The 19596-nt window shown below is 43.3% G+C and overlaps 1 protein-coding gene across 1 annotated transcript; it reads left to right on the top strand.

Annotated features, from left to right (window-relative positions):
* Positions 1–103: 103 nt before the first annotated feature.
* grk7b (G protein-coupled receptor kinase 7b) lies at positions 104–5198 on the top strand. Its single transcript, XM_089013360.1, has 4 exons — positions 104–1428; positions 1513–1950; positions 2045–2316; positions 2579–5198. The coding sequence occupies exons 1-4, from the start codon at positions 835–837 to the stop codon at positions 2904–2906; spliced, it is 1632 nt and encodes a 543-aa protein (XP_088869486.1). The 5' UTR covers positions 104–834; the 3' UTR covers positions 2907–5198.
* Positions 5199–19596: the final 14398 nt, after the last annotated feature.

The raw sequence follows: 19596 nt of genomic DNA, 5'->3' as shown, positions 1-19596 counted from the left end.
TTTAGTATGCTTTCTTATGAATATAGTGCAGAGGTGGTTTCAATCCTGGCCACATTATGTGGAGTTTCCATGTTATCCTCGAGCCTGTGTGGGTTTTCTCCAGGTAATTGTCCTTCCACATCCCAAAACCATGCATGGAAGGTTGATTGAACAATCTAAATTGTCCCTAAGTATTATTGTGAGCGTGGATGTTCGTTTGTCTCTGTGAGCCCTGCGATTGGCTCGCAACCAGTTCAGGGTGTCCCGCGCCTGCGCCCCAAAGACGGCTGGGATATGCTCGAGCACCCCCGCAACCCTTGCGAGGATAAGCGGATCAGAAAAGGGATGGATGCATTGACTCAAATACTTAGAACGTCGATTTAGTTTCTCGTCAGACCACCCTTCCTTTCTCTATATGTGCCTTTGAAGTCGTGTGCTACCTGCAGCATAGATAAACACAAACATAAGGGAACCACTTGTGTTCATGAAACATGATTTAAACTAATTCAAAATGCTTCTATAGTAAGGCAACATGCTTGACACGCCTTGAAATTTATTGACGGACTTAAATCGAGCGAGCAGTTGAGACCTGCTACTCATAACGTGAGGTGACAGCACTCTTACTGAACACAAGCACGTTGCAGCGCCTCAAAATAGACCCGACTAAACCTCTTAAATTCAAAGCACCTAAGGTGCTTTCCCTCGGGGGCCAACAAATCCCTGAAGATAGTGGCACTTTTAATACCTTAAGAGGTGTGTCAGGAGCAGAGGGGTGCTTGCAGGTGTTCGCGGCTGCTGTTGGACCATGTTTAGGGTAGTAGTAGGGCCCCACAGATTACAGTTGGGGCCACCGGTATGAGTGACCTGCTGGTGAAGGAACTGGTGGCCAACACAGCTTACCTCAAAGCTCAGCGGCAGGACCGGAACGAGCTGCGAGAGGAGAGACTCTCCCTGACTCTGCCTCTGCCAAAGAACTCCACAACTCTGAAGGAAGCAGGAGGGAAGCAGTACGAGTCACTTTGTGAGCAGCAGCCCATTGGCAGGGAGTTATTCCGGCAGTTTCTCCTCAGTCGTAACCCCCAGTATGCAGCCGCCATCGAGTTCCTGGATGAGCTGAGAGGATGGACCTCCGCTGTAGACGACGAGCAAGAAAAGGCCAGGCAGAACCTCCTCGTGAAGTTCTGTCAACCTGAGTCCAGGAGTTTTCTCTCTTTTCTTCAAGCAGACTCAGTGGAAACAGGCAAGCGCTTCTCAAACATTTTCGATGACTCCTCGGTCAACCAGATGAGAGAAGCCACAAGGGACTTCCTGCGAGGAAAGCCTTTCTCCGAGTTCTTGGGGAGCCCGTTCTTTTTCAGGTTTCTGCAGTGGAAGGAGTATGAGAGACAGAAGATTAGTGATAAATACTTTCGGGAGTTTCGGACATTAGGCAAAGGTGGTTTTGGTGAGGTAGGTGTTTAAAGCAATGCAGTCCCCTGGTATACACTGGTGATAAAGCAACAGCTTGTGATATAAAACCGTTATGTATTGCAGGTGTGTGCAGTGCAGGTGAGGACCACAGGACAAATGTATGCCTGCAAGAAGTTGGATAAGAGACGCTTGAAGAAGAAAGGTGGCGAGAGGTTGGCCCTTCAGGAGAAGAGGATCCTAGCAAAGGCGAACAATCTTTTCATTGTGAACCTGGCCTACGCCTATGAAAACAGCACCCACTTGTGCCTGGTCATGGACCTGATGAATGGAGGAGACCTCAGGTTTCACATCTATGAACTCGGACAGCGTGGTATCTGTATGAACCGCGTGGTTTACTACGCAGCCCAGATGACCATGGGCCTCCTTCACCTGCACTCCTTAAACATCGTGTATCGTGATTTGAAGCCAGAGAACGTGCTGCTGGACTCCTGCGGCCATTGCAGACTATCAGACCTCGGACTGGCTGTCGAGCTGCCAAATGGAAAAACAATCTGCCAAAAGGTCAGCTGGCGGCCTATTCTTCTCTTGACCTGCATTTTCAAACTCGCTGCGGTGCGCTCAGCAAAGAGTACAATCGATTTGTTTGCTTGTTCAGGCTGGTACAACTGGTTACATGTCCCCCGAGATGCTGACTCAGCAGTACTACAGCACATCCGTGGACTGGTGGGCGCTGGGCTGCTGCATCTACGAGATGGTAGCTGCTCGCTTGCCTTTTCGAGACTTCCGCGAAAAGGTGCTAAAGAGCGAGGTGACCCGGCGCACACTTGAAGATCTGTGCAAGTTTCATCACAAGGGATTTGACCCCCCTACCAAAGATGTCATCTGTTGCCTCCTTAAGAAAAAAGTAGCACATCGCCTTGGGTGCCAGTAAGTACCAAGCTTGCGTCTTTATGAAGACAGTCGTGGTTTTGCCACATAAATGCAAGAAGCAAAAATACTACTAATGATCTTCTCAAGGTTGCCAAAATGTTTAAAAGCCGTGCAACCTATTTGGTATTTGTTATCCCTATGCTCAGTTTGATAATTTTCTTGCAGTATACGATAAGGCCGCACGCAGCAAGATACTTTAACGGTCCATGGTTGGTTACACCGTGTCGCTTGCCCTCAAAGCTCTTATTTTTCACACTAGAAGTGAGGACCCACGAAAACACCCGTTTTTCAAGAGCATTAATTTCCATCTTCTGGAGGTGCGGCGTTTGGAGCCCCCGTGGATACCCAAGCCCAATGTGGTGTACGCCAAAGACACAAACTGCTTCAACGACACTTCGGAAGTCGGAGACATTGAACTGGATGCCAAGGATGAGAACTTTTTCAAGGAATTCAGCACAGGCGCGGTCGCGGTGTCTTGGCAGAAGGAGATGATTGACAGCGGATTGTTTGATGAGCTCAACAGGGCAGAAAAGAACGGCCATGGGCGAGCAATGGCGTGGAAATCAAGGACATGTGTCATTTTGTAAGCATCCCTTCGAATCTCCAGTTGAGATAAGATTGGGCGTGCCAACAAAATCTGCTGAGCAATAATGACAATAAAGAGTGACAGGCTCAGGGATAAGCAATGCAGACCTGGAATACTTGAATTGATGGTGCTGGTTTTAAACGGAATCATGAGACAATAAATCTCACTACCTCAAATAAGATTGTAATAATCTCATTTGATTTACACTTTAATTGCACCTGAATTTATGACTTGGGCTACTAGATGAAAAACGAATGTGATTTTCATCACTTCTGGTCAAGATATGAATTTCTGAACCTTCATCCTGACGAAGGTCTTGAGCCTATCCCAGTTGCCTCCGAGCAGTAGGCGGGGTCACCCTGAACCGTTTGCCAGCCAGTCGCAGGGCACACCAACAGACCAGCATTTACACTCACTGTTACACCTGAGAAACTTCTAGAGTCTTCAATGAACCTACCACATGTGTTTTTGGATTGTGGAAGTCAACCCGCGCACCCGCAGAAACCCCAAGCAGGTCCGGGGAGAACATGCAAAGTTCACACAGAAAGACCACCGCCTCGCCCAACGACAGCCTAACAGTGACGTCGTCGTCACTGTCGATCACATTTTACAGCGTTCAAGTGTGGCGTGTAGGAAAACAATTTTAACCACCAGATGCCGCCAGACAACCATGAATGCTTTGCACGTGTGACTGTCCAACATAGACGGTAGAAGTAGACATCGCGTTGTCCAACTGCATTCAATAATTCAAGGACAGATGACAAACAAAGCACTGAATTGCCACTTTAAATCCTAATTGCTTTTGCTGTTAAAATTCCACACAACAATTTGTCATAGAGTAAAATTCAGGAACAAAATGTTCATTCGCCTATCTGAATGTTACACCTGATGATGTAGCGATTCACTGAACACTGACGGGCTGCGGCAATGAGTCACATTCATGTTCTACTATCATCAAACTGGAACAGTAACGACTTTCAGTGTGGTTTCCACGGGTCTGAAAGCAGCTGAGGCCAGAGGGGGTGAGAAAACATCTATCGGTCAGTCAAGATAGAAAAGATTGGCCAGGGAAAGTGAGAGGAGGGACGTGAAGGTCGGAGCTGTTGAGGGGAATGTTGCTATTTGAACAACAAAGGAGACCGTAGGGCAGCGAGCCAGCAGAGGTCAAGGTCGATTTACAAGAATGAAGACTCAAATTAAGACTTGGAAGGTAGTCATATATGATCATTGTTGTGGTAGCGGGGTCACTCCTACCTCTGCCGGGGAAGTGTTTATTTTTTGGTTAACGTTCAATTTGCTTTGCTTCATTGCTTGAATTCCTCACGTTTACACAAATAAGTGAATTCCTGCTGTGCAATCCAACAGGATCTGTGTGTGTGTATGTGTGTGTGTGTGCGTGTGCGTGTGCGTGTGCGTGTGCGTGTGCGTGTGTGTGTGTGTGTGTGTGTGCGTGCGTGCATGTGCATGTGCATGTGTGGGATTCCTTCCATGGTGGACTCAGACCCAGACGTCTTCTAAGAGTGGACAGTCAGTTTTTTCATCTTGCTCTCTCTCTCTCTCTCTCTCTCTCTCTCTCTCTCTCTCTCTCTCTCTCTCTCTCTCTCTCTCTCTCTCTCTCTGTTTCTCCGTCTCCCTCTGACTCTTTCTGTCTCTCTCTTTCTCTCTCTCCATCTCTCTCTCCATCTCTCTCTCCATCTCTCTTTCCCCGTCTCTCTCTCTCTCTCTGTTTATCCATCTCTCTCTGACTCTCGCTCTGCCTCTCTTTCTCTGTCTGTCTGTCTGTCTGTCTCTCTCTCTGTATCTCTTCCTCTCTCTCTCTCTCTCTCTCTCTCTCTCTCTCTCTCTCTCTCTCTCTCTCTCTCTCTCTCTCTCTCTCTCTCTCTCTCTCTCTCTCTCTCTCTCTCTCTCTCTCTCTCTCTCTCTCTCTCTCTCTCTCTCATCATTTTGGGCCTATTTCTCCAACTTGCTGTCATTTCCGGGAGACTTGCCGTAACACTTACTCAGAGTAACATCAGCTTTTGGCCAAACGAGGACACAGCTTGTAAACAGTCCGACAGCCATTGCTCATCTGTCCACAAAACTCAACCGCTTTACTGCAGAAATCTGTCGATGTCATTTACGGCGAGATTATTGAAGAGAGAATTTTGCTTGTGGTGGAAAGTATCACTTGTTGTCACTCACAAAGTAACTGTGAAGACATTATGCTTTTATAAGAAAAAGGAAATTCTTGTCTCTGTTGATTTAGGAAAATATGTTTTTTTTCCTCTGAATGAAATTGATATGATAAAAAATGAGTGTGTGTGTGTGTAATAAAAATATGAAGTCAATACAGTGTTACTCCCAAATCCTTCAACCTGAAGTATTCGAAATTTTACCCTTTCCCCCATACCTCAACTCTGCTTTCTGCTCACCTGTCACCTGAAATAAAAATTCTTCCCCACAAATAGAAAAACCCCAAGGAAACGGCCAAAAGTTCAAGAACTCACAATATCCCGAAACCTGAGTCAGCTTGAGTGGTTGAAAGCTGCCTGATGTTTCCCGCACCCCCTTCATCCCCTCCGCTGGAGGCTGATTGGAGATCAGCACTTCAAACACGGGGAGAAGGGTGTCATGATACAGGTTCATGAAGCAGGGAAGCACTTTACAACATCTCATCCTTTCGAGAAAAAAAGTGGTGCATATGTTCATGTACTTTGATGACAGTATAAGTGTGTGTGTCTCAGTGGAGAAGGGGTCTAAAAGCATTTGGTTCACTGGATGACATTAAGGCAAAAACAGAAATATAAGCTGAAGGCTGTTATTGGTTCCTGGGACAGTATCAACTTTGATTTAATTACCTGCTGCTTATTGCATTCTTTTTTGGTGATGCATTGTCACTGACAGCTTGGCGTTACTCAAAGTTCTCTGCTCTCCTGGCAAGTTCCAATTTGTCAACATGACATTTTATTCACCTAGGTCCATCTATTTCCCCCCCTCGCACTAGTTTTCAGTCAGATTGTGGGTGAACCAGAGACTCAAGAGTCAAGAATAAATGTATACTGACTCATTTAAGTTAGTGTAATGAGGGGTTTGGTCACAAGAAAATGCTTCGAGTATCATATTTTTTTAATTACAAATGAGAATTTGAAATTTTGATCGCGATTTTAGCAAGCATCATAAAAGTTGACATCTTTGCTTTGCTTTTATGGGCCACAAAAAATAATGTGGTGGGCCAAATCCGGCCCTCGGCCCATATGTTTGACACCGACGAGTTACCAGCTCTTCTAATATGATAAAGTCAATCACATCCATATTCGAAAGATTTTCAAAGGAAGAGCTTATCAATAAAAAAAAAACGTTTTGTCATTATAAATGCAATGTTTTACTTGAAATATGTTCATCAAATGGTTCAGGTCTACCTCAGTGGTGTACCAGAGATATACAGTAAAGTCTCGTTATATCGATATTCAAGGGAGTCCGAAAAAATATCGATATAACCGGGACTATCGATATATCCGATCCTGCGCCGAACTGCATTAAACAAAAGCCGCCAAAAGAGGGCAGCCAAGCGCCATATAAGAAACGGAGCTGGCCATTAGCTCCCTTTTTTTAGGTGAGAGATGTTCCCCCAATGTTGCCTCAAAATGGCACATATAATTCTTTAATGATTGTAAACATGTATGCTTTAATCTTCAGAACTACAGTGTATTTGAAACATATTCATAACTGGATGTGTAACAAGAAAGCATATTATCCGAATCTGAAGCCATTGTTTCACAAGCAATGCAAGACGTCTTGGCGTGAAGTCATTTTTATTTGCATTTGAATAAAAAGTGACATCGGCTGTCCTTTAATACACAGTATGGAATGCTAATAATTTTCAAAATCATCGCGCTTCAGCACACAAAACAAGAAACATTGTTGCAAAAAACGATTGCATTCATATACAGTACACTGGGCATGTACATAACACAACAGGGAAACTGCAACGCTTACATCTTACTGTATTATGTATACAATTTAAAAAAGTCATCAATCTTCTTCTGCTTCCCATTTTTACCTTTTAACACAAACACTTCAATCTCGTCTGCTACACACGAGCTAGCGTCTGAAAATGAAAATGGCTCTGCTACACGGGTGCTGGGCACGTAACCAAGTCACCTGACCAAGTCGACCAATGGCGCGACTGATGGCGTGACACGTAACCAAGACACGTGACCAAGTTGACCAATGGCGCGACCGATGGCGTGTCACGTGACAAAGTCACACGGCCAAGTCGACCAATAGCGCGACCGATGGCGGCTCATGTGACCAAGTCGACCAATGGCGCGACCGATGGCGGCTCACGTAACAAGACATTTGACCAAGTTGACCAATGGCGCGACGGATATATCGATATAAACAACAAAAATGGCCGGCGGGGGATGAAAAGGAGCACCGTAATAACCGGATTATCGTAATAACCGGGTATCGTACTAAACGGTACTAATTATACATAAAAAAAGACTAGAAATGTGCAAGGGAAATGAAAATAGTATCGTAATAAGCGGTACTATCAATATAAGCGATATCGATATAACGAGACTTTACTGTATTTATATATTTCGATACATACATTATAAAATATTTGACGTCAAGGTCTGCAAAGCCATCTCTGCTAGCCTAAAATATCTGAATCACGGACTGATGTTAATTATATTTTGTCCATGAATTCATGGACAATTCTTATGAATTAAATAATTCCAAATTGTCTTTCAGCTTCCTTTAATTACATTTCCCCTGCTGCGCTGCCTCCAGATGTGTGTTTTCGTATTTAAGAATGTACCTCATCACATTTCAGCCATCATTTGTTATCAGGGTCAGAAATCTACCTTGCCGCCTTCACAATCAATTCTGCGAGCCTTGTCGCATCGAATGTGTCGATCAAACGATTGCTCGAACCAATCAGATTTCAGGTTGGCAACCCAAAAGGGGTACCAATGCCTTCTTGAAGGTGCTTGTCAACGTCAGAGTTTTCACAAACTAATTAGTGCGTAAGCTGCTCTGATCACAAGCCGCAAGTGACAAGTGCATACTGGCCAGATCTAGCACGCTATATCGGTAGCGAGCTGCATAAGCAAATATATTGTGTTGATTGAATATCATTTTTTTCAACCCACAATGGCTGAAGGAGGAGAAGAAATGGATTTGGTTGGAGATTTACTGTTAAAGCCATTTACAAGACGGACTTTTCAAGAAAAATGGACATCATGAAGAATGGTTGGTCAGTTATTTCCTGGCTAATGGTAGCCTCTAGTGGACTTGTAGTAAATCACACCACACTTTTCAGTCTGGGTTGATTCAGACGTAGCACAACTGAATGCCCAGTGAGGAAATCCACAGCTCACCACTGTTTATTATACTGTACTTCTTATAAAAGTGTGAACGGAGAGACATCAGAGTGAAGAGCCACGCAAAGAGTGCAGTATCTCGTGAATTGGGGATGGGTGGGGTTAGTGGCTTACTCAAGGGCCCGTTGACAGTTGTCAAGAAGCAGCCTAGCATCTGTTCAACTAGTTTCGATTTTTATGATGAGAGTCGGGACTTCGAACCCTCCCATTCTAAATCCTGTCAGATAAACTATGCCTACATAGAATTTACACTAAGAATAGCATTTTTATAGCTTTGTTGTGTAGCTGTATCAGGCCCCACAAAATCTATTTTAACCCATAAAGCCAAAATATTGTCTCTTTATGAGCGAGGGACAAAATGACAGAGTGCTGATGTTGGCACACCGGAGTGTTTGCTTGATGGACTGTCTTCAGGGGGACATACTTCTTGATATTTTGACAAGGAAACTCATTCGGGGAGTCCAAACGGGCTCACGTCTCTCTCAGCATTTCAAAACCAACATTTCTCAAGTTTTTGGTCCACATCACATACTGGAGAATGTTTTCACGAGAAACTAAAAGCTCTCTAACCTTTACGCTTTGTTTTGGTCTGGTGTGACGAAATAAATAGATATCTAAAAATAAATACAGAGGATTAAAGCGCTGAGCTCTATCTTGTGACCATCATGAGGATGAGGCCCATGAGTTCCCGCTCACTAGAATGCCAGGATAAATACACACTGACATACACGCACAGTGCCCAGATGTTCCTCAGCATTGCCTAGTGTGACTGCAACATCATTTGTTCTGCTCAGTTGTTGACATTAAAAAAAAACTTTTACACCGTCACATTTTCAACTTCAAATTTATGAGGAACCATCACAGAAGCCCAATTGTGGAATTGAATTGCACATAACGGTTCCGTTTGCAAGTATGCAACTCACTGTCATCGTAACACACTTGCTCTAGAGGTTATTTATGGCCGTGCTGGGGGTGTTGGGTTACAGTCCCACTTCGGAAAAAAAGAGGTAGTTAATCTTGCTAAATTTGTCTGCTCCTGTGATCTTCCGACTGATGATCATCTGTTGGGTCACCTGCCCTATGGGTCACATGCCCTAAATCAAAGTAGCCGCATTCAGCGAGTACTTCATAACCGATGGCTGAGGATATCACGGTACCACTCTTGATTATCTTGTGAGTCTTTAATTTTCATCCCAAAATGTGCGTCAAATCACTATTTTCTATTTCCACTCACTGACACCACAACATATGTCACAGTGTTGTAAAGGCAGCCACTCTTCTGGCGCCACCATGAAGTCATAATACAATTACAAGTAAAATAATAACTAAATATACTTTTTTTAAATTCTAGATAGACGTCACTTTGATGGGGATCATTTGTTAGGAAATGATAAAAAACATCTCGCTGAATACATTGAAAGCCACAGTAATTCTTGTAACTTGCTCTTGGCACGTTTCGGCCGTTATCGCTCACGGTCACTCCAATAGGTGAGAGTTCTGCTCGCAGCTGCTACGGGTCACATGCTTTATCGAATTGTTAACACATAATAAGCACACACACACGCTCTTGTTAACATCAAAGTGTATTTCCATTCGGTGCATTGACCCCTTGATGCATCCACCATTACTGCTGCTTGGTGTGAGGAGATGGAACATTTTTCTGAAGATCTGTAAATATTATCTCCCACACACACATGCACACGCACGTGCAAGACCAGACTTTGGCATCGCTGACATCCCGGTGATGGAGCGTGCCTCACTCCTCGTTTGCCGTTTTCAGTTGGCATTGGCAGACTTTTCATATGGTTCACTGGCCATGCTGGCACACGGGCAAACAACACACACACATGAACACGCATACACAGAGTACTTCGTGGGGGCCTGGAGGGAACCAAACTACTCTCACCTGTTGTCCCTGGCAGTCTAAGAGCAGTCGATTAGCACCCGGTAGTGACAATATGTTCTTTGTTTCCTTCCCTGGCTCGTTTCAACTCTCCACCATCTTTCAGTCTGTCGCTTCTGACACTGCTTTTTATACTTCTCTTCCTTTGTGTCTCTCTGTGTCCATCTTGCTCACTCACTTTGCTCTGCTTTCTTGCCTTCCCTGCTCCCTGCGGTACCCTTGCGGCCATGACGACAACATGTGGAAAACAGTTGAGCATATTATCGCAGATCATCGAGATAATCCCTTTATGAATGAATTTTGTGGCAGCGCTGACATGCGCTGCAGGGCTCTCATCAAAGCAGGTTCAGTTCATATGATTTATTCTGCATCAAGATCTAGAGAAGTCACCTTATTTGGCACAAACATCCTTTTTCCACGTTGCACTCACAGCACACGGCAGCGGTACTGCAGCAGAGAAAGGGGCAACGTTCCATTCCCAGTGACGTCATTAGCAACTATGACTCGATTCAGTTTAATTCTGATGCTTTGTGCATCAAGTCAGATTTGTTTGACGTACTTGGATTTTGCCAAGTATGAGCAAGAAAAATGGAGAAGTGTCAAAGTCATTTTTTGTCACGCGTCATGTTATAGTTGCTGTTTCACCTGGAGGGCTGATGAGTCTAAAACTATTAAAGGAGTCAAGAATCATGGTGCACAAAGTTTCCATTAATTATTACACCAGCAAATTTGATTCAGATTTTAAAGACACAAACGGTCAGAAATGACCTTCCCTGGCTGGACAAACAGCTGAAGTGGCCCATTGTCCACAAATGTCACAGCACATTTGGGGATGATACACTTATTTGCAAAAAGTCTTGAAAAGCGCTGTAGTGGTTTGGCATCTGACCTCAGCAATGTTCCCTCAAATTTTTCATGTGTCTGAGCAGACACACAAGCTCCCTGAGCACACTGAGGACCACTGTGAGCAACATCAGATGTGTACGCTGTGGCCACACACCAGTATCACGCCAGTATCACGGTGCGTATGGGCAGGGCACATTCACGCCGTTCTGCTGCGATTGGCTGCGTAGCTGAACTGTACGGCATTATTGGCTGGACACTTGTCACTCATTGAGTTACATTGCAAAATGTGCGCTGCGTAGATGTTCTTGTGCGCTGCGTGCAAGCAGTGCGCGATTGCGCACGCGCGCAGTTTAGAGGGAACATTGGATCTCAGTATGACTGACTACGAGAAACTAAATTGTCAAGTGTTCCTGTTCCGATGAATGAAGCGTGGATTATGACTTTGAGAGTCTGGAACAGTAAATTCTTTCAACTTTCCAAACAGTGCGGGACACCGGTGGCACTATTCGCTGAAGTCTTCAACTGGATTCTCACCTGAATACACAATGCATATTGGGATTTAAAAGTACTTTTGTAGAATTTTTAAAGTACAATAGTAATGCGTTTTAACAGTGTAAAGAAAACACAAAGCAAGGAGAATAAAATGCACTGAAATATGTTCTCTGTGCCCAGTTAGTCTAAACTCTGTTCCTCAATATCAATCGTCTTCACACGTCTCTCACTCCTCACACCACTGCTATCCTCGTTCATAGTCTTGTCACCTCCCGGATTGACTATTGCAATTCTCTTTGGTGTCCCTCAAAAGCTTCTCCACAAACTGCAACTCGTCCAGAATTCTCCAGCCCGGATCATCACCAGAACCTCATCCTTACACCACATCACCCCCGTCCTCCAAGAGCTGCACTGGCTCGCGGTCAAATATAGAATCAACTTTAAGATTCTTCCTTATACATTTAAGGCTATCAATAACCTTGCCCCCCATACCTATCTGACCTTCTTCAAATTTCTATTCCCTCTCGTTCCCGCAGATCTTGTTCCTCCCTCCGCCTCTGTGTGCCCCCCCTATGCCCGTCTCAGCACGATGGTTGACAGAGCCTTCAGCTGCTCTGCCCCCAAACTTTGGAACTCATGTCCTCCCAACATTTGTAACATCGATTCTCTTCCCACCTTTAAGTCCCATCTCAAAACCCACCTTTTCAAAATTGCATTTTCTGTGGAGCTCTCTCTCTTGTTTCTATGTATAATTGTATTTTATTTATTGCCTTCTATTTGTGATTGTATCTTATTTATTGTAGTGCCTATGCTTGTCTGTGACTGTAAAGTGTCCTTGAGAGCTTTGAAAGGTGCTTAAAATGTCATGTATTATTAATACTATTATCAAGGCTTTGATGTTGTCGTAAACTTACATTGAAGTCTATTTGTTTCAACTGCACATAAGGCCACCTAAAGGACAACCGACACTTTCAGACAAGTTCCGTCCATAATTTGTAAAATCACTTCCATTGACTTCTACTGAGCGCATTTTACAAAGATTCCACCGCATATAGCTATATTTTACATTTTAAAACTCGCGCTGAATATTCATGAAGTCTTGTTTTTGAGTTAATGCCAATGCCAGAAGTGACATCGCAGAGGGAACGCCCCTGACCGAGAATGCGATACACATTGCATTTTGGGTACTTTGTATCGTCTTAAAACACTGTGTTGATCACGAAATTAAAAGGAAAACTACATAAATAACGCGATAGTAAATCGTTGTGTGGCAGCCAATTGCGGTAACATGCATAAAGGTGTAAGTTTACACAAATTCCCAGCGGGCAAACAAGCCATTTCCAACGGACCAAAGCAGGACAGCACCAGCAGAGGCGAACGAGGAAGCTAACTGGAGTTAGCGATCCGGCACTTGGATAACTGCTGTCATCCTTTCAGCCTGTGACAATGGGGAGAAAGTTGCTTCCAGTGGTGAAAAAGAGCAATCGGCATATTAGTGAATCGGGCAAACATCCAGCTGCTGTTAGCTCGTAGCTGTCAAGCACCAGCCAAAGAACAACTAAACGGACTTAGCGATGGATAACCGCTGTTATGAACATATACAAGTAAAATGGAGCTCTTCCAAACCAAAGATGATGACATTAGAAATGAAATGGATTATTATTATTATATTATTATTCAGAACGGGGACCGAGCTCTTTGGTGTAGCCGAAAGGACGCTTCGATGACACTCAACCTGGTACGTATCATTCCAACAGTCAGACTTTTTTTTAAATCGAAAAACGAATGCTTTTTTGACCCCGTGATTAAATTCTGGATTTGACGTGAATTGTGATTCACTACAATTTTCTTATTATGAACTCCATTGTATAGAAGGCCATTCATACGTAACTTCGTAACTTTTCATCTTGAAAGTCTAAACAACTTTTTGCATGCACAACCATGAAACAATCTGCATTGATATTGACATCTTGTCGCTTATTATTTGTTATTCATTTCCTTATATGCCACATATCACCCAAGTTCTAAGTCAAAGTCAGCTTTATTTTCAAATATGCTAATATGCATGACATACAGCACAGATGAAATTACTGTCCTCTCGGACCCAGTGTGCAAGGCACTTATAATGACTTGATCCATGTATGAACTGAATTTAATCTTCTGTACACTCCTACCATTCTTTCATGACTTAGGATGAAAGGGAGTAACTTTTCAAACAGGAAACAACCCACCAGTGCAATGATATGTCACCATTGCAATACTGAGAAGTAGCAAAGTAAAAATAATCAGTTAGTGTCTTTTATTTCTAGTTTTCAAGAAAAACGCGTTGGGGGGCAATTATAGACTAACTTTTTTAACTATGTTGACACAGCATCACAGCACAAAAAATTACATATAATTGGACCACATGTCGAATTTCTTCAAGGTTGTTCCGTACTGTTGTGTAGAACTGAGGAGGTTGTTAGCGGTCACAGTTACAGGCCGGAAAACTTCAACATCAAAGTTTTACATCTTTATTATGTCTCATGTCAGTTTTCCGGTGCAGTTTGGCATAGGGGCTCTTTATCTCACTTGAACAATTCCTACAACCTTCTAATCTCACTTTAGATGCAAGATGAAGATACATGTACACACACACACACACACACACACACACACACACACACACACACACACACACACACACACACACACACACACACACACACACACACACACACACACACACATGCCGAGGGGCAAAGGTATTGTTGAACTTTACCCCCAGGTTGATATTTCGTGTAGCGACACCATGTCGGTGCATGTTCCGTTTGTTAGTTTGTTTTGCAAAGCTCTGCGGGTGTTCTCAAGAGTGTATTTGTTTCACAAGCACGAACGAGTGATGCAAGGGAACCACAGACAGGAAGTCTCATTCACTCTCTCCCAATCAAAAATGGCAGCGTCCTTCTGTGCCATTAACCAGTTTTCTTATCTGATCCTTTGCTCAATGCATCGGAATGACGACATAGTAGCAAAGAAAATGTTCATTTCCTGTTCTTCAATTATTCTATTCCGTCATCTTATAACACAAAACTTGCTGCTGGCAATCTTCATTACCAGAATTTTCTAATCATTACCAGACGTCTTTTTGTAACGAACTTATCCTGTAGGGTCACATGCAGCTGACTTCGAATTGCACCAGATTCACATTCACACCTGTAGTCTGGCAAATAAAAAAGAAAGCATTAATTTTTTTCTCTTGATTTACTATCTGCTGTTGTCAAAATACAGATTCACGCATGCTCTTTGCTGAAAGTAATTCCGTGTCTCCTGTTGAGGCCAATAAATAATACAAAAACCTTTACAGGTCCAGAAGAAGATTCCCTGCAGTTCAGGATTGTGAAATTTGACGCAAACCTTTCTTCAAGTTCAAAAGTTCTTCTATTCATCCATCCCATCACTTGCCTTTAAGGTTACGACTGAGCAGGAACATTTTTCAGCTGATATCGGGCAAAGGACAGATATATAGCAATCATTCACAAATGAAACACTTCAATGATTTTTATGTGGTAGAAGTCACTTGACTACCTGGCTGCTTAATCAATACATTATCATGAATACTACTCACCCCTAGAACATATGAATATATCTGAAACTGCAATATACGTATTTTTAAACACTTTGTTGCTGGAGCCCATTAAGGCCTTTGAAGCCTCCAAGGAACGTGACATCATATCCTGCGTGCACTTGGCTGATGGCAGCAGGACAGTAAAGTGATCTTCGACATATCAGCAGGCCATCCGTATCATCCCAACTATCTGTGACACCTCTGGCATGTTCCAAGTCAGGAGCCAGATTCAGTCTCCTTTTGCACAAGCACCTCTTCAAATCAAAGGTGAAAGGTATCAGAGAAGCCATCTCCGTTAAGTAAGTATTTTGGTTCAATCCCCGGCTGCTCTGTGTGCCACTAAGTTCCACGACAGCGGCGCTTTGTGCTGCCATTGCTTCAACTGCCAACATGCAACTTAGGGCAGCCAATCATTTGTCACATCTCACATTTTCGGGCAGTGACTTTGTCAAATGAAATTGGTCCACGCTAAAAGAAAACCTTGAAATCTCCAAAAAGAATCAGAACAAGGCTCGTGTCTGTCTGTCCAGTGACCCCAACCCCTTATACACACACACACTCCACCCCCCTCAAAAGCAGCAGCCCCTGCTACCACATGCCAGAAATTATCATACAAGTTTCTCTTTGTATCCATATTTAAACATGATGGAGAAGAATTGAGCCTTTATATGAGAGGCAGCTTGTGTGTTTATCCAGCACTACCAGCACCAGGAAACAAGAGAAAGCCCCCATTGCTGCTGGCCCGGGCAGGAAAAGGTTGGAGACGGTGAGGCTGGCGGGACGAGAGGTGAAAGAGAGAGAAAAAGAAAGAGGCTTTGAGCGACACTCACTCATGAATCTGGGCTTTTTAATGATTTTTGTATTTTTTTTTTAGGAAAACACAGACTTCTGGGTACAGCCAAGACCAAGACAAAGAAGTCTTATAGCATCAAGTTGACTGTGAGCCTTAAGTTTCATTCAAAACACAACCAGAAAAACAGCAATAATATTCCATCCATTCCATCCATTTTCCGTACCGCTTAGTCCTCATTAGGGTCGCGGGGGTTGCTGTCTTCGGGCACGAGGCGGGGGACACCCTGAATTGGTTGCCAGCCAATCGCAGGGCACACAAAGACGTACAACAGTCACTCTCACACTCACACCTAGGGACAATTTGGAGTGGTTAATCTGCCTGCCATGCATGTCTTTGGAGTGTGGGAGGAAACCGGAGGACCCGGAGAGAACCCACGCGGGCCTGGGAGAACATGCAAACTCCACACAGGGAGGCCGGACCGGGACACAAACCGGCGACCTCTGCACTGTGAAGCCGGTGTGCTAACCATGCGACTACCGGGACGCCTGCAAAGATATTCAAATGGCTCAATTTGAAAACCACTGAGGTCTGAAACGTTGATTTGGAGTTGAGGGAAATTCTAAAGTCCCACACAACTATGGGCTACAAGCGTGACCTCAAATCAGGAACATACTTGTCATTAGGCAAACACAGGCAAATTGAATATTGTACTTTCTATAAACTATGAATATGCTTTTCATCAATTTAATACTGTACTTAGTATTACAGAATTCTGAAACCTAAAGCAGAACAACAACAATGATGAGCTTCTTCTTTTTCTTTCGGCTTTTCCCTTCAAAGGGTCCCCAGCAATTCAGTGTCCTCCATCTTTAGAAGTTTGATCCGCATGTTTGTTTTGGCCAAGCTTTTACGTCGGATGCCCTTCCTGACACAACCCTCTGTATTTATCCGGGCTTGGCACCGGCACACGAAGACTTATGTCCCTTTGTGGCTACAGAACAAGCAGCTCGCTCGGTAAAAGGCTCCCAAACACAAAATTGTCATCGGCACAGCAACATTCAAAAAAGCAAAAACGCTACTCACCATTTGATGACAATGGATGAGCAAAGAGCAAATTATTTATTTAATCAAAGGAGCACCACAAGGTGAACAAAAGTTAAAGGCTGGCTTATTAATCCTACCGATCCATGCGCACCAAATCCAGCAGACATTTAAACAGCTTCTTCCCCCAAGCCATTAACTCTTTGAACTCTTTCAACAGTAGCCAAAATGGAACTGTATAGTGCCACTTAGCAGTTTTTTTGACAACGATACTAGTGCAGCGTGTTCTACCGGAAACAAATTCCTTGTGTGTCCTACATACTTGGCAATAAAGATGATTCTGATTCTGATTCTGATTCTGATTTAACTTTATGTGTGTGTCTTGATTGGTAGTAATACATTTTTTTGCCATCGAAAGACACATAAGAGCTGAAAAATCCACCTCTATATTGAGATGTTGCACTTTTATGGCAACATTTTCAACACTATCCATCTATCCATCCATCTGGCTAGCTATCTAGCTAGCTAGCTAGCTATTGAGCTATCATCTTCCCAGCCATTGGAAAATTGTCTGAGCAATAGATTACTTGTCTGAAACTATGTATTTGAAGAACATAATGGGCCATCTGAACATTTCTTTTTAACATGCATTAACATGCATTTTAATGCATTTAACATGCATTATGACTTTGCCTCACCTGAAGAAACGACATATCTCTTAGCTAGCTAGCTAGCTTTCTATCTATTTGAGTTACTTCCGGGTTGAGTGAACGCTGGCGCGTGTGGCTGCCTCTGCTCACCCACAGAAAAAACATATCCTGTGAATGTAAAGTGACCCTGAGAGTTTTGAAAGGCGCTTGGAAATTAAATGGATTATTATTATTATTAAAAATGCATTCTATATGTATCAGAGTAGCATTTTTAGGCACAACAGCAAAAAGATTCTGCAAGTGTAAGTGAGTAAATTACTGAAAGAGGAACAATGTGTAGGAATGCAGGCATTTGTGAATTAGTTCCCTGGTGGATCTGTGTTTTTGCAGTGTCAAAAAGAAGCCAGGACTGAAACAGGCCTCATCATGACCCGTTGGCCTTGGTTGCACATTCAGGCCTGAGGTTTTGAAGGTTTCAAACCACAATGACCTTCAAGCTCTTTCTGCTTTGTTTATAGTCTTTTTTATTCAGAAACGAGACACAGGATAAATTACAATGGGCTGCCTTGTTCACTTACAATAATAAAGAGAGAAAAGCATGAAAATGTGTGCCTGGAAAGAATGAGAATCTTGTCAAATGATAGATGAACCGATCAACTGTCTAGTGTTGCCAGAGGTTTAGAGTAACACCTTTCCTACTGCTTTTTTACTGCAAGCAACAGGGGACCTTTGCGCATTTAACTTTTGTTGTCATTTTACACCTCAGGCCTTACTTTTAGGGGCAGATGCCCTTATGTTCGGCATAAAAATGGGCTCTTCATTTTCATGCCTGGGCAAATGTAGTCTACCTTTCTTGGGACCACGATTGAGATCATTGGGTATTATTATGTACTATTATGTACCGCACCCCCCGATGCATCTGACACTTTGGACACAAAAGGCATGAAAACATCTCTATCTTTCTGGAAGGGCAAGTCTTTAGGGATTTTATCAACAAAAATATGATACTTTCTGTACATTAGTAATAATTTACAAATATGGCCATGATTCCGCATCAAAATGTATGTCTGTGTAGGCTCCCAGTCGTACAGGAGTGATCCATCGATTAAAAGATTTCTTCAGCCGTCATCTGTACTTTGAAGGTGACGGACTTTTCGCTCCTCATCCGAAGAGCTTCTTCTGCGAAATAAAGTTGTGCTGGTAACTCTGGCTTTATATATCCCTAATGGACAGAGGTGGCGGTGCCAGACCTCTGTTCTGATAGATCAAAGTTCTAAGGTTGGAGGAGTAATGGACTACTCTCTGAAACTAATCTGATTATTTCTTTTGTTCTGTCAGATTACCTCTAATGTTCTATGCCTGGCTCCGATTGCCCCATTAGCTCTGGTATCACCTCATCAGGATGACTAAAACTATGCGGTAACGACCTAAGAAGTCTGTTGTAAGGACGAACTTAATTAAACCTCAAACCACCATGGCGATTTAGTGACGGGTTTTGCTGTTTTACAAAGATTGCTTCTTGTATCCCTTTTCAAACCATCTGTTTTCTTTATCTAATATTTTAACCTCACTGTCATCAAAATGTACGTCAACATCAACTTATGCCCAGTTCAACCTATGAAAATATCATCAGCCCCTCAATGGCTGATTTCTGGGAAAATGAGGAAATGAGCAACTGAGATTCTTTTTGTAAACTGTAGTTACATACAAAGTGCTAATGTTCAACCCAATCAAGCGCCCATTCTGTTTTAGGGGTCGCATCCTTTATGTTCGTCCATCACAATGCTTCCAATATATGATATAGCACAGACAGTTGAAGGGTGTCGTTAGCAAGGTAAGTATATGGTAGAAAAAAACATTTACACAAAGGTTTAGTCATTCTTGGGGGGACATTCTTGGAGGCACATGCACAAATACAAAACATCACCACAGCCCATCTCGCCATGAGAGAGCAGCCATAGAGTAGCTTGGTCGTTTTCACTGCAGAATG

The sequence above is a fragment of the Hippocampus bargibanti genome, linkage group LG14 (assembly GCF_051943395.1).
Source record: "Hippocampus bargibanti isolate YZ-2025 linkage group LG14, ASM5194339v1, whole genome shotgun sequence".
Classification (NCBI taxonomy): Eukaryota; Metazoa; Chordata; class Actinopteri; order Syngnathiformes; family Syngnathidae; genus Hippocampus; species Hippocampus bargibanti.
This window is presented reverse-complemented; position numbering and strand designations above follow the sequence as displayed.